Source organism: Tenrec ecaudatus, chromosome 7 (genome assembly GCF_050624435.1).
Source record: "Tenrec ecaudatus isolate mTenEca1 chromosome 7, mTenEca1.hap1, whole genome shotgun sequence".
NCBI lineage: Eukaryota > Metazoa > Chordata > Mammalia > Afrosoricida > Tenrecidae > Tenrec > Tenrec ecaudatus.
In genome coordinates this window covers 130,706,896-130,722,295 of record NC_134536.1, presented here as the reverse complement: position 1 = coordinate 130,722,295, position 15,400 = coordinate 130,706,896, and the positions used below count along the sequence as shown (strand labels likewise).

At 49.5% G+C, this 15,400-nt stretch overlaps 1 protein-coding gene across 1 annotated transcript; it reads left to right on the top strand.

Annotated features, from left to right (window-relative positions):
• The first annotated feature begins 8,568 nt into the window (after positions 1–8,568).
• On the top strand, positions 8,569–14,383 carry TREM1 (triggering receptor expressed on myeloid cells 1). Its single transcript, XM_075554106.1, has 4 exons — positions 8,569–8,729; positions 10,546–10,899; positions 11,705–11,852; positions 13,974–14,383. The coding sequence occupies exons 1-4, from the start codon at positions 8,594–8,596 to the stop codon at positions 14,074–14,076; spliced, it is 741 nt and encodes a 246-aa protein (XP_075410221.1). The 5' UTR covers positions 8,569–8,593; the 3' UTR covers positions 14,077–14,383.
• The last annotated feature ends 1,017 nt before the right edge of the window (positions 14,384–15,400 follow it).

Below are 15,400 nucleotides of genomic sequence, written 5' to 3'. Positions count from 1 at the left end.
GGAGCGTGGAGTGCAGGAGAGGTATCCACAGGGGCCTCCGCCGCCAGGACGCCAAGAGATGGCTGGGGTGAATGAAGTGGGGGTGCTTTCCAGGAGTCAGAGGTGCCTAGGCTGCACATGTGCTCTCAGACAAAAGGCCCACTGATGGCAGAGAAAGATACACAAGCCCTGGAACACCCCCCACCGGCCCCCTTCCCCCCTCCCCCAGGAGCTGTTCTACCCCGTCCTGCAGGCCTGCTCTGGGTCAGATTGGACTTGTGGCAGGGAGCTGGGCTGTTCTGTCTTGCCCTTTGGTTGGAGGTGGAGGGACCTCCGTCAAGGGAAGCTAGAGGTAGACTACCGGGAGTCAGCATCTGCAGCCCAATCAAAGGTGATGCAATCCTGTGGGTGCAGGAAACGATTGGGACTCTCAAGAACAGCGCCCTGCCAGGGACTAAGTTTCCCATCGGGGAGACTGTTCCTGCTCCCTTGCACCGCTGCAACTCTGGGCACCTCTGAAGTTCAGCTATAGGATGGAGATGGCAGAGTAGAAGGAAAACGACGCTCAGAGGTGCCACGGTGCCAACTCACAACGATTTGGGAAGAGGCATTAATTTGCATCCCCAGTCCTCTTCCTACATGAATACTTACAAAGCACTAGTGAACCGATGGCCCAGCACAGATTGCCTGGCAGAGAGGCTCCCAGCAGAGGGAGTTTGGAAGTGTAGTGTGGGGACTGACTAGGAGGTACTTTTGATTATACTCCGTGAATCCCAATGGCTCTGTCTTATGTGGAAGTCTACTGTCATTTCTTACGAAAGGCTGCTCAAGCTCCGTTGGCCATGAGGGAAGCATAAATGAAAACCACGATGAGATAGCATCTCACCCCCCTGGAGAATGGCAAGCATCAAGAGAAAGAACACAGGCTGAGGAGGCTGTGGAGAAACCGGAACCTTCTCCACTGTGGTTGGGAGTGTGAAAGGATTCCGCTGTGAGAGAAAACTTCAATTTTTCAAAAAGCTTCATATGGAACCGCCACCAGGCCCAGTGCTAGGGGTCCAGGTTTCTGCCAGAGTTCCTGTGTTCACTTCTTTTGTTCTTGGCTGCCCGTTTCACTGGGGTCCAGTGTAGAAACAGTCAAATGCCGATGGTTGGAGGAAAAAATGCTGCTTGTTTCATACTAGTGATAGTATATATATTTATCCTTTGGCAATTGACTTATTTCACTCAGCAGAATTTCTTGAAGATGCGCTCAAAAAAATGCTGCTTGTTTCATACTAGTGAGAGTATGCAGTATTTACCCTTTGGCAATTGACTTACTTCACTCAGCAGAATGTCTTGAAGATGCGCTCATGCTGTGAAAATGAACCAGGGTTCCTTTCTCTTTGTGACTGAGTAATATTCCTTAAGTGTTTCAGGGTAAGTAAACACGTGTTGCCATGAAGCCATAGAAACTTCTATTAAATAAAAACAGCAAAATCTGCAGCTATTGTTTCTTGACAGGTCTTCTATCTCGGTCTGCCCTAGATGGTGGTGGTGGTGTCTACATCTCTCGAAACTTCTCCTGAAGAATTCCGAGTTCTTCAATGTACTAAACATAAAAAATTTTACAGTTCCATCCTCAAGGGACTCAAATCTTGTTCCTTTCCAATGTTCTTTGAATTTGAGGAACAAAAAACAAGTCGGAAGGTGCCAGATGAGGGCCGTAGGGTGGATTTGGTAAGGTTTCCCAACAAAGCTCTGGCCTCACCGAATGATGAGCAGGCGCAGGGCAGAGGGACGGAGGGAAATTCTTGGACGCAACTTCCCTGGCCTTTCCCTCACCAATACAATTTCCAATTTTCTCAAATCAAATCTTCTTCACAACATGTCTGCATGATTTCCCCATGTTCTCTGAGGGAAAAGTCTAGCAAGACTATCCCTGGGGAATCCCAAAAGCTAGTCCCCATAATCTTATGAACTTGAATTTCAGCCTTGAATTTAACTAAGCCCACAGGTCCCCTTGGAAGGCATTACTCCCATTGGACCTTATTGTTGAAGGCCCCCTGAGACTAGGACAACTGTATCACCGCGAGACCTTATCTGCCGCCTTCCACTGATCCCAGAGAGATGCTTTAAAGGATTTTGTTTGGAATACTAACATGCACATGTGAACTGGAACCCAATTAGCAATCTTTTTTTTTACCCTTGTATTTGACAAGGGACTAATAACTAAAATTTATGGAAACCTTCCACACCCCAACAACCAAAAGGCAAATGACTTATTTAACTAGGAAAGAGAGCATGAACATGTCCTTCACCAACCCTTCAAGCAGCCAACAGGCAGAGGAAGAGATGATCATGAGCTTTACCATCATCGTGGTTAAGTGCGGTTGAGTTGGTGCCAATTCTTAGGATTCTTAACAGAGCGGAGCATTGTCCAGCCCTGTGGTTCTGTTTGAGCTCAGTGTTGCAGCCACTGTGTCAATCCATCTCGTTATGGGTCTCTTTCTTTGTCATTGCCCCCCTTCTTTTCAAAGAGTGATGTCCTTTTCCATGGACCAGTCTCTCCTGATAACATGCCGAAAGTATGCGAGACTCAGTCTCACCACCCTTGCCCCTTAAGGAGCCTGCTGGCTGTGGTTCTTCCCAGGTAAAATTTTCGCTCATTGGCAGTCTGTGGCACTGCAATATTCTTCACCAGCACTACAATGGAAATACATTGTCCAACTTCCACATGCAGAGGAGGCCATTGAAAATGCCCTGGCTTGGATCAGGAGTGCCTTAGTCCTTCAAGTAACATCCATGCTTTTCAAGACGTTAAAGAGGTCTTGTGCAGCAGGCTTACTTCATGCAAGGTGTCATTTGATCTCTTGACTGTTGCTTCCAGGAGCACTGATAGTGGGCCCAAGCAAAATGAAATTCTTGATAACATCAATCTTTCCTCCATGTAGTTTATCATGTTGACTGTTGGTCCAGTTATAAGGATTTGGGTCTTTGTTACATTGAGTTGTGATCCACACTGAAGGCAGCAATCCTTGACCATCAAGCACTTCATCAGCAAGTGCTCCAAGTCCTCGCTTTCAGTGGGCCAGGTTGTGTCCTCTGCCTGTCATAGGTTGTTAATACATACGTCTTCCTCCAATCCTGAAGCCAAATTCTTCTTCATATAAAGAAGGTTCTGCGGGAGCACAATGAAGTGCTCCGGAATTCCTCTGCTTCTTTAGGCTAGCCCTGGTTTGTGTGTCAGGTTGGGTTCCCTAGACTATCAAAACCAGTGATTCTTTTGTGTGTTGTGTATAGAAAGAGATGTATATCAAGTTCACACAGTTACAGGAATAGGTAAGTCCAGTCAGTTTGAGTCAGGCCATTCCTGACTAGTGAAAGCTGCTGAACTGGAAGCAGGGTGATGAAGCAGAGACAGTGAGATGCACTGGCTGGCAGATGCAGGAATCAGCTGAATGAATCCACTGTCAGAAGTCCACTGACGGCTCCTGGGATGGACAGGCGACCCAACAAGAAACTAGATGGGTGGTTCAGCTCCAGCAGAAGGTGAAGGGCCAAAGAGAATTGGATTCTGTTCTCTCTCTCTCTCTCTCTCTCTCTCTCTCTCTCTCTCTCTCTCTCTCACACACACACACACACACACACACACACACACACACACACACAGGGCCACACTCCAGGTGTTGTCATCAGGCTGCCACCCAATTGATAAGTTGGGCTCTGCCCCTCCCCTTCCCAGGAGTGTTTGGTTGACTTAGTCCCTAACCAGCCCAGTTTGTTACCAGTTTAGCCACTGGAGAGAGGCAAATCAAAACAGCCAGGTGATATCATCTCGTGTCAACGATAAGAGCAAAGTTCATAAAAGCAGAAACTACAAATGCTGATAAGGATGTGGGGAGATTAGAGCTCTCAGAACCTGCTGGTAGCACGGTCAAACAGAACACGCGGGATGCAGCATAGTGCTTCTTTAAAAGTCAGAAATAGCCCCTCCCCGCCCCAGGATCCAGCAACCACACAACTAGGTATATAGCCTAGCAAACCAAGAACCATGCACTGTTTGTTGCAGCCTTATTCACCATAGTAAAGAGAGAAAACGATCCAGTGTCCATGGAGGGATGAAGAGAAAAGCAAACTATGGTGTAGCGCACGATGGAATACAATATAACATTCAAGAGTGAACAAAGAGTCCGGGAAGCACCTCAGAACATCAAGGACTTTATGCCAACTGAAATCAGCCAATCGCTAAAGACAAACATTATATGATACCACTGTTATGTATGAGCAGTTCATACAGAAAATGTTTTACATCCCACTTTGGTAAGTAGAGACTGGAGTCTTAAAAACATCTGCATAGCCCTCTGAGATACAAGGCTCATTTCTCCTGTGTGGAGTAAAGCAGAGGAAGGAAGACAAGCAAAGACTCCATGAAACGCTTGGTCTTGAAGACAAATGGGCCATCAGAACCCCAGTCTCCCTACTCCATGCCCAGGAGAAACCGATGGTGCCTGGTTCCCACAACCACACACTCTGTTTGTGATCCAACTAGAAGACCCTGGTGTGAGAGAACCAAAGGCGAACAAAATTCAAAATCATAACAAAAAGCCAGACTTACTGGTGTGACCAAGACTGGGGAAACACCAGAAACTATGGTCCACACACACACACTTTTACCCTGGGAGGGAATCTGCCCACAGTGATCAACTTCAACCCAACAACCTACTACCAACTGCGTGGTGAACAGTCACACCTGCTGGGAACGCCTTCCTCAGAACAACCCATCAACTGGCGAGACCCAAAGGGCAGCACGTAGGCAAAAACAAAGGCCGGAAGTCATCCAGGAAGAGGCAGGAGAGAAGGACCAGGAAGGGCAACCTGGAACCGGAAGGAAAGGGGAAGAGTGGTGCTGCCTTGCAAGGAATGCACGCAGAGCATGAAACCCAGTGTGCTCAGGCCTTGTAGAAGGGAACGTTCATTTGAACAACAAGAACTTTATTTTTAATTCCAGAGAAGAGATTCGGGCTAGGATTGGACTTTTCTCCATTGAAAATGAGACTCGGGGGGTGGCGGGGAGAGGTGAATGTCCCAGGAAATAGGACACGGTGCTGAGAAAAGAAGCCAGGTCTCTTGGCTCCTTAACCCACACTCTTTCTACAGCGTTGCAGCAGCATTTCCAGATTAATCTGGTCCTTCCTCTTAGTGTTGCTTCTGGGTATAGATCCTATTTCTACAGTATCTACTAGACCTACTTCTTTCTTTTTTTTGAATAAATCATTTTATTGGGGACTCTTACAGCTCTTATAACAATCCATACATCAATTGTATCAAGCACATTTGTACATATGTTGCCATCATCCTCCTCAAAACATTTGCTTTCTACTTGAACCCTTAGCTCCTTTTTCCCCTCCCCCTTACCTTCCCACTCTCATGAACTCTTGATAAATTATAAATTATTATTTTCCTATCTTATACCACCCGCCGTCTCCCTTTACCTACGTTTCTGTTGTTCATCCTCTTAGCGAGGTGGTTATACGTCGATCACTGCAATTGGTTCCCCCTTTCTCCCCCCTTGTCCCCCCAACCCCCTAGTTTCCCCCTAACCGCATGGTATCTCTATTCCCATTACTGTTCCTGAAGGATTTATCTGTCCTGGATTCTGTGGGTCGAGAGCTCTTATCTGTACCAATCAATGTACATGCTCTGGTCGAACCGGATTTGTAAGGTAGAAGTAGTGTCATGATCGTGTGGGGGAAGACGCATTAAAGAACCAGAGGAAGCCCATCTGTAGACAATGGGACATCCCCTCACAGAAGAATCACAAGGAAGGGATGAGTCAGCCAGGGTGAAGTACAGCACAGACAAAATAGACGTATTTCTAATCAGCAGCTTGGGCAAGGAGACATGCTGAGATGTCCAGGGTAAGGCAGCCCGGGGAAGTGCTGGAGGGATCTACGTTATGGGAGAAGTAGTTCCATGCACCCATGAGAAGGGCCCGTGACCTCCATAAACATGTACCTGGCAGTGGTGGCTGAAGAGGAATGCATGCGGGTTAGGGTGTGCACGGACAGCAGACGAGGACATGAATTGAAGCTCCAATAGCAGGTGTTTCTAAGATGCAACATTCCACCTTTCTTTTTCTGCTTGCTCCCTCATTTCACTGTCACCTTGGGGGTGTGCCCTGCCCCCTCCTGGGAGGAGTGCCTCCACAGGGCCCGGCCCTTCCTTCCATCAGCAGCTCAGTGCTACCATCCAATAAATGTCTTCTATTATTGCTGTCTTGTGGGGGATCTCGAGGTGCACTGGACATAGTCACCCTTTTGCCCTGGGTCCTTGTCCTGGACTGTGGCATCTTGACCTGACATGGTCATGTTCACATTGCTGAAGCATCCTCAATGCCTCACATGTGGGCCTTCCCTTCCTCCAGAATCAGACACTTGGGCTCCTCCAGTAATCTGTGGGCCTTTTGGAATGGATCTTCCGGAAAGGGGTGTGGTAGAGCATGGAATGAGGAGATGATAGGAAACCAGGGGGGAAATGCCTACAGCAGCAGAATTCACCTAACCATTCCAAAAACACAGCCTTTACTGTGTATACATATGTATATATATGTGTGTGTGTGTGTGTGTACATACACACATATATACATACGTATATATATATAAAAACCCTGGTGGAGTAGTGGTTACACACTGGGCTGCTAACTGCCCAATGTGAAGGACAGCGAGTCTAAACCACCAGCCATCCCGATGGAGGAAGACTGGATGTTCTACTCCCATAAAAAGTTAGTCTTGGAAACACACAGGCGCAGTTCCACCCAGTCCAACAGGATCGCTGTGAGTCAGCATTACCTCGATGGCAGTGATTTTGTTTGTTTGTATGTATGATATAAGGTCAAGAAAATATGCCTATATCGTGCATATATAACCCTACGCTGGCACACATACAGTAACAGTGACTTCAAAGTAAAGCACTCGCTACTGAACTGGAAGCTGTCCTTGAGTGATGTTCAATGTCAGGTGCTCAGCTTCTCCCTGGGAAGTCTGGCAGTCAGATCCAGAGGTGCCTCGGGGCAAGAACTGGACATCTAATCCTGGGAGAGCACCCTGTGGAGTGGAGTTGTCCGACACATGGGGACCCTGTGAGGTCAACTGGCCAGTGGTCGGCTGTGTTTTTACTGCGGGCAGGTGAAGCATGAAGGCCCTAGAAAGTAGGGTCAAGAGACCGTAGTGGACACATCTCCCTGCATTTGATCACTGGATCCTCAAAACAGCATCATGAAGCTGTTCTCATGTGCCCCACACCTTCCTGATCCTCTCACAGCTTTCCCCTGTAGGGGTCTTTTTTGTTCCCCCGAGACAGGAGGACGGGTTTACCTGTGTCGTGGAAATATCATCAGGTAACAATCAGGTGATCTCACTGCACTGTCCTCTTCTGATTCTCAAGGGAAGGGGCCTCCTCATGGGGAAAGGCCAGTGGGACCTTCCTTTCTAGTTCAGCAATGCCACCTGCCCTTGAACCCACTCCCACTCAGGGCAACCCCACCTTCGGGTGTCAGAGTAGAACTGTGCTCCATCCTTTTGTTAGCTGCCGAGCATGGTAACCATTGGCCCTACCTCTGGAATCTATTTGAGCAATAGTCAAGATCAATTTCTAAGAACACTCATTACCTCTGGATGACTCATCCCCAAATGACGCTGCATCTTACAACACACCCTCGGGAGCCAGAACCACTGGGCAGAACCATGAACGTGGCCAAGTTCATGCCAAGCCACATCCTTACACCCTGACTACCAGCGGGAAGGAAAACAGCCTCCACCATCAATAGAAAGGGAAGTGGGCTCTGCGTCCTGCTGACACACAGCCCAGGTCATGCGCCCAGCGTGGACATGGTGTTTGGTGCCCGAGAGCCTAATATGACAACCATCTAACGCACAATCTCCCAAATCAGATCTGATTCGATAAGACATTCGTGTCAAGAAGCCCACACACTCAGTGGTCCTGATTTCCATTGTCCTGGTGTCCAGGTGTACCCCTGACTGGGTGGCTCAGGGAAGCGCATGGCTGGTCCAGAGGCAGGGAAACCAAGGGCTGACTCAGGACCCACTTGGCCAGGCCTGATCATTTGGAGGCAGGGTTTATTGTGGCCACTTGCCTCCTGATTCCCCGTGTTCCCTTGTAAACATGCAGCTTCTGGGCTCCTCCCCAGCTCTACCAGACCAGAATGTCGGGGGATGGTCCCTGGGTGTGTGTGTATATTTACCAGGCTTTCTGGGGGATTGGACTGCCTGCCTGGGTTTGGGAAGTACTGGTGTAGAGAAAAATGAAAGAAAAAATGGGACCTTTGAGACTGACAAGCATCATTCCAGAAAGGAGACCAGTGGCCAGGGATGGGACTGCCTTGGAATGCGAGCTGAGCAGGAAGTGGAGAAGACATTGGAGATCCAGCGGGTGAACCCAGCATGGGGACACACAGTGTTTCCCAACAGGCCTGTGACGTGGGAAAGACAGGAAGGAAAGTGTCACAAGAGCAGGGCTCTTCCTTGCCTTCTGCACATGTCTAAGCTCCTCCCCCTCCTCACAGTTCCCCCAGGAGCTCACGATTACAAAAGACCAGCAGAAGCCACTCAACAAGATGATAAACCTCCGGCAGGGTCCATGTCCTCTCACAGCCTGGAGACTCTGGGTGGACAGACAGTCCAGAATGAGGGGGAGTGGGCTCTGGAGGTGGCAGCCACTGCTGTTTCTGTTGCCCCTGCTCTACATCTCAGGTAAGAAGCCAGGGAAGCTGGTGGGCAGGTGTCAGGGACAGGCAGGTCAATAGCCCAGGGGAACTGACTGGGCAGTTGACTCCAAGCCATGGATACCTGTGTGTCTCAGGGCAGAACCGCATTCCGTACAATCATTACTCTGGCCTGTCTGAACCTGATCGCCAGGCCTTTCTTCTCCGTGTTCTGTCCAGTCGCCAGCCTTTCCCCTAGCAGCACAGGGTTTCGCCATTTGTGCCACACGGACTCCTGCTTGAGAGGAGATGCCTAGTGAGAGGATGGTCTGGGTGGCACGAGGGTATGTGTGAGAGACAGCAGGGCCAAAAGGAGGGTGAAGAAAGCAGACTGGGTCGCAGTAGGGGCTGGGCCACGAGCTAGAAGCTGGGGGTCCCCCTACTGCATCTTGAAGGTGAGAAACTTAGGTGGGGTCCTCCATGCAATCCCCATCCCCGTGCGGACAGGCCAGGACATGCGAAGAAGAGGCAGATCGTCCCCCTGCCCAAGGAGCACTCTGTCCCCAGGGAGGATCGGTGTGGGGAGCAGGAAAGGTTCACACCATCAAAGGAGCCAGAGTGTCATGGCGACAAGCCTTCAGTGGAAGTGACTGCAGCAGGGCACGGAGAGGGAAATAGGGTTAGGGAGGAGGCGTCACACAGATGGAAATCAGCACATATGGAGCCCTGGGAGCATGCTAACAACAAGGGGGTGGTGCCAACCCACCAACAAACAGTAGCTGGGGAGAAAGGTGAGGTGGTCCACTCCTGTGGTTTTTGCTTGTTCATTTTTACGTGAGTGACCCTGGGAAGCCCTTCATCCTCTTGAGTCATTGCTAAAAGAGAGGGACTGAAGTGGCCAGCTTCATGCGTCATACATCTCACTGCCACCGAGTCGATTCTGACTCATACGGACGGGGTAGGCCGGCCCCCTTGGTTTCTGAGACTCTACTTCTCCAGGGGTAGGAAGCCTCGTCTTTCTCCGGAGGAGCAGCTGGTGGTTTCAAAGAAATGACCTTGCAGTTAGCCGCCCAGTGTATCACCACTGTGCCTAATCAAGGTGCTCATGGTGGATGGTGACAGTGGTGATGGCAAAACCTGGTCCGGATGGTCAATGGCATTGTGGGGTTGAGAATGAAACTAGATCTGTGCCAGCTGGAGCTTCTCAGGGGATGGGGAGAGTTCACAGAAGAGAACTGGAGAGGGCTTTCAATGTGGAGGTTCTCGGAGTTCATACACGAGTCAGCGTTTCAGAAAGCTTCGCTGGGAATGCTCAGGAGAAAATGGAAGAGGAAGCATTTAGTTCTCCAAACCTTTGGGTTAGGAAACCTTTCTGACCTACAAAAGTGTAGAAAGGGTGACTGACACCTCACTGGCACTGAGCACACTCTGACTCTTACCCACCCCATAGAAAAGGCCAGGCTGCCCTGGTGGGTCTCCCAGGCTGCCAATCTCTATGAGAGGGAGTTAGTCACTTAAATTCCACTAGAAGTTATGATGTCACCGTATTTGCTTCATAGGTGCCTGTCCCTTGATAATATATATATATATATTTGTTTGAGTGTGTGTGAGCATGCACACACATATACTCACACACATGTCTACATAATTATCTTAAAATTGCCAAAAACATGTTGAATGAGTAGAGGCAGGGAAGCTGGGGGAGAGGGAACAGGAAACAGGTTGTACACATTCCTTTCAAAATAATTTACAGAGATCCAAATGTCTCCTAACTTATGTTGGTGGCTGCTGGGCAGCCTGAGGCTAGTGGGGGGCAAGGATGACAGAAAGTGTGTCTGATGGGTGACACCCCATCTTCATTCCAGGGTCCCAAGAAGTCGACATAGCAGAGGAGCAAGAGTGCCTCATGGAAGGAGGCAACCTGACGGTGCTCTGCCCTTACAACATCGGAAAATACGGCTCCAGTCTGAAGGCCTGGCAGCGGGTAAGAAGCCAGGGCCCCCCTGAGACGCTGGCGCGGACGACAACCAAAAACCTAGCGGCAGAATCAATCCGGTCTGGAAGGATCCTGCTGGAGAATCTTCCAACAGATGGCGTCATGAAGGTCACGATGACAGGACTTCGGAGGGAGGACGCGGGGCTGTACCAGTGTGTGATTGACCTCTCTCCTCAGGCCCCCTTCATCCTGCATGATCGGATTCGCCTGGTCCACTGCAACGGTGAGAGAAAGATCCTGCCCTGGGAAGGAGCTTTCCACAGCAGAGTCCATGAGACGGGTCCCTATGGCCATAAAGGGCTTCTTCCCTCCTATGTCTGTCTGCCTCTCACCTAAGCTGGCCTCATGCTATTTCTTTGACCCTAGCAAAAGAAAACCCTGCCCCAAAGGTTCATTTTTACACTACCACCCCTTAATTTCCACATATCTATCTACGTATCCCTCCATATGTCTATCCACCTATCTCCCATGCATCCATTCATCTACTCACCTGCTCCTCCATATCTATCTACCCAGCTTCCAACAACCCATCCATCCTCCTCCACCCATCATGCATCCATATAGCCATCCGCCAACCTATCCATCCTAGTATTTGAACACCTCAAACCAGCCCCTGCTGCTCATGTTTGGGTGACAGTGGCACCCTTTCCAGTACAGAGTCTATAGTCTAATGATTGACCCTTGTGGACTGGGGGTAAGATGCCAGCAAGTCATGTCACTTTTAGTAGAAATGTCTTGGCTAGTCTTACAGTAGGGTTTGCATTTCTAGTAGAACAAAGTTAAGTGCTTCCTCCTCCAGTGACGGGGAACTTCTAGTTAGAACAGAAATGACCCTCTTTTGCAGTCCATGGAGGGAGGGAGGGAAGGGTGTGAAAAAGCACTCAAGCTGAGTCATTCAGGCCAGATCCTGGGTTGAGCTCAGCAATCCCCACTTCACTTATAACTGTGCACTCTCCCCCAAGCCCACCTGGCCTGCTGCTGCTTGGTCCCGAGGTTGATGGTTCTCCTCAAATTGTGTCTGTTGGCAGGTCTTTCGGGCACCTCCAGCCAGGATCCCACTGAGAAAACTATCCTTCCTTTGACCCGCCCCACGAGTCCGAAAAGAACCCATCCAACTTCCACGGTCTCCTCTCCTGGCTTCAGAGTCAACTCCACCAAGGTGGCAGATGTCATCAGGTATGATTGTCAGGCCTCTGGGCCTCTAGTGAGATATCGAGCCTTTTGTTCACCAATGCGGGTGCTGAAAGGAAGGAGCGGCAAAGGATGGGGGAGGGCAGAAGCCGCCTGGAGGTCCCTGTCTGGGCCTGAAACTCCCAGAGGGGGAAGGCGGCAGGGGCTAACTCCCAGCTGGCCCTCCAGCTCACGTGCACAGCGAGGTAGTAGTTAGAAGGAAAGGGCACTTTGAGTGAACTGCAAGGGCTTCCTAGTAGACACCCCCCCCCCCCCCCCCCGCTACAGGGCAGAATAGGAGTGATCCTGTGGGGAGCAGAAGGCCTCCTCCTTCTCTCAAGGAGCAGCTTTCTGCCCAATGGCAGTGAGTTTGCCATTGGCCTTGCCACCACCCCCAGCCCAGCTTCTCACCACTCTGGTTGCAGTTTCTTCATCTGACCGGTAGGGACGCTCGAGCACCAGAGCTGTAAAGACCCAATGGCTCTCCGCAGGACCTGCATGGCGGAATGACCTGCAGCACCTGTTTGCTATTGCTTCCATCCGGTTCTTAATATCGATGCGTGTGCCCTAACCGCAGACCAGTCAGTCCGAATTTCCGGAGGTGAAATGTGACCCTCGGTGCTTTGCACAATTCTCCAGGGTGTAGATAGACCTGCCGCATACTTTATCACAGCTTTTTATTCAGCGTCAATTAATCTTACAATGCGTCTCCATGAAACATTGAATTAAGAGAGCCAGAATTCACTCCTCCCCCAGTCTCCCCCCAAAGCTCCATTCTATATTCCCACTGTCTCATGAATCTTTCTCCACCTTCTCTTCTAGTCGTCCTTCCTGCTTACACATGTTGCCACAGAGATGTGCTGCTCACGATAAACGTGTTGTTATTTTTCCCGCTAAATCTAGTCTTCAACGTTGCCACTCAGTCTTTGTCATTGTAGTTTCAGTGACGGCATCTTTTTCTCTCCATTGAAAACGCATCATTTAGAGTTTCCATTTGAAACCATCATCCTGGTTTTAGACACTAAGATTGTTTTCTTTGCTTATCCATTCTTTTTTAAATAAATCATTTTATTTGGGGGCTCTTACAAATCTTATAACCACCCACCATTCAATTGTATTAAGAACACATATACTTAGGTGGCCATCAATGTTTCCAAAACATTTTCTTTCTACTTGAACCCTTGGTATCAGCTCCTCTTTTTTCCCCTCCCTTCTCCACCCTCCCACTCTCATGAATCCTTGAGGGATATAATATTGTTATTTTGTATCTTACACTGTCCATTGTCTCCCTTCGCCCATGTGTTAGATAGGGTTCTCTAGAGAAACAAAACCAAAATGCTAATATATATATATGTTTATGCTTATATTTATACAGATAGATATATAACATAAGAAATAAACAGTTAATTAAATTATAAAGCAGTACAAATAGCTCAGTACAACTCATTCCCATGGGACAGTTGTGAGACACTGGCATTCCTTCAAGTCTTGAGGGCCTAGAGCAATTCAGTCTATCCAGGCACAGGCAGCAAACAGCAAGGCAGGTCACCAAAAGTCAGCTAGATGACAGGATCTGACAGTCCCCAGCTCAAGAGATGTAAATTCCAATGGTGCGGCGAAGCAGGTCTTGAAGGAACCTCAAATTATAGCAACACAGTCCACGGGTTAGGTGTCCCAAGGTAGTGTAGCTTGCAAACGGAGGCAAAGAACAAACAAAGTCTTTCTTGTGTCTATTGATGTTTACAGAAATGGCTTACAAATGTCTTTTTAAAAAATCAAGTCCTGAGATAGTGGCTAGGATGGAAAAGGAGGAAACGGAGATGAAGGGGGTGAGGTGAATGTCCCAGGAAGGAGGTCATGGTGCTGAGAGGAGAAAGCAGGTGACCGATGCTCACTTTCCAGCATGGCAGCAACAGCTTCTGGGCATAGATCCCATATCCTCTACTAGATCTGGGACTACCCAGCAGTTTGGGCAAGGAGACATAGCGAGATGTCCAGTCAGCAGGGGGAAAGCGCGGGAGGCATCTAAGTAGAAGAGAAAGGGACATGAGGGGAATGTACAGTGAACACGCACGTGGGAGGCGCCGTCACTGTCAGCAGCAGCATCAAGTCACCTCTCCCCCACAGGGTCTCCGTGTTCAGCATTGTCGTTCCTGTGGCGTGTGGAATCCTAAGCAAGGCTCTGGTCTTCACTGTCCTGCTGATAGTCACACAGAGGTCAGCGCACTAGACCCAGGAACCGAAGCGGAGGACTTCTGCCCCGTCAGTCGTGCCGGAAGAGGGGGATGGGTGCAGTAGGGTGGAAGGGGAACAAGGGCAGAATGGGACCTCTCCCTGAGGGAATTTCTAAAACCTGGAACCCCACTTTCTATTTCCTGCCCATGCCTTAATTTCCCCATAATCTTGGCTGTGTGCTCTGCACCCCCACCGCTCTGGCCCTCCATCCCCTCCAGTGGCCGAGTGTTTGCAGTAAATACAGAGATCAGTGCCTTTCAATGCTGTTGTGTTGTGGGCGATCTTGAAGCGGCGTGGGCACAGCCGTTCCCTTTGCCACTCGGCTTTGACCTGGACCATGACTTTGAACCTGACATGGTCACGTTCCAAGTGCAGACCTATTCGGTTTTCCTGCCACCTGGACCCTCGTTTCTCCAGGAGCTGTGGTCCTTTTGGAATGGACCTCTTGGAAATGAGTGTGGAAAATGGTGGAGTGAGGAGAAGATAAGGCACCATGGGAAAGGACTTCCTGGTCACCCAGACCCAGGCATGGGAAAAGCCCTCTACAGCAATCAGGAGCGAATCTGCATGAAAAAGAAACCAGGTGCCTGGAAGGTTGGAAGACAAGATAAAAGCTAAGTGAACCAAATTGCCCACACCACAGAGACGGTGGACACAGACAGAAGAAGGGGTGCCATGGTCAGTTCCACCCTCAGAGGGCAGCGGGCCCTCGGATAGAGCAATGTCACCCAGCCACAATGCTGTGGCCACTCACTCCTCAGGGCACTCCACATGCGCCTCCACGCCAGCGACAAGGACCCCACTGCTCACCATGACCCAGAAGGGAACCTGCCACATCGCATTTAAACAAGATGCCAACCACATACACCCGACCGAGGGAAGAGGCAGCCTAGACAGCACATTGATTCTCATTTTGTCTTTTTTTTTTTTTTTATTTAAAAAAATTTTTATTTTGTGAATGAGGGGGAGTGCAGAGTGGGGACCCAAAGCCCATCTTTAGGCAACTGGACATCCTCTTTACAGAAGGATCATGGGAGGAGACCAGCCAGTCATGCTTCCTCTCCCCTGCTATCATGATCCCAATTCTACTTTACAAATCCAGCTAGACCAGAAGACGTACACTGGTACAGATAAGAATGGGAAACACAGGGAATTCAGGACAGATAAACTCTTCAGGACCAATAATGAGAGTAGAGATAACAGGAGGGGAAGGGGAAGGTGGGGTAGAAAGGGAGAACCAATCCCAAGGATCTACATGTGGCCCCCTCCCTGAGGGACAGATAACAGAAAAGTGGGTGAAGGGAAATGTCAGACAGGGC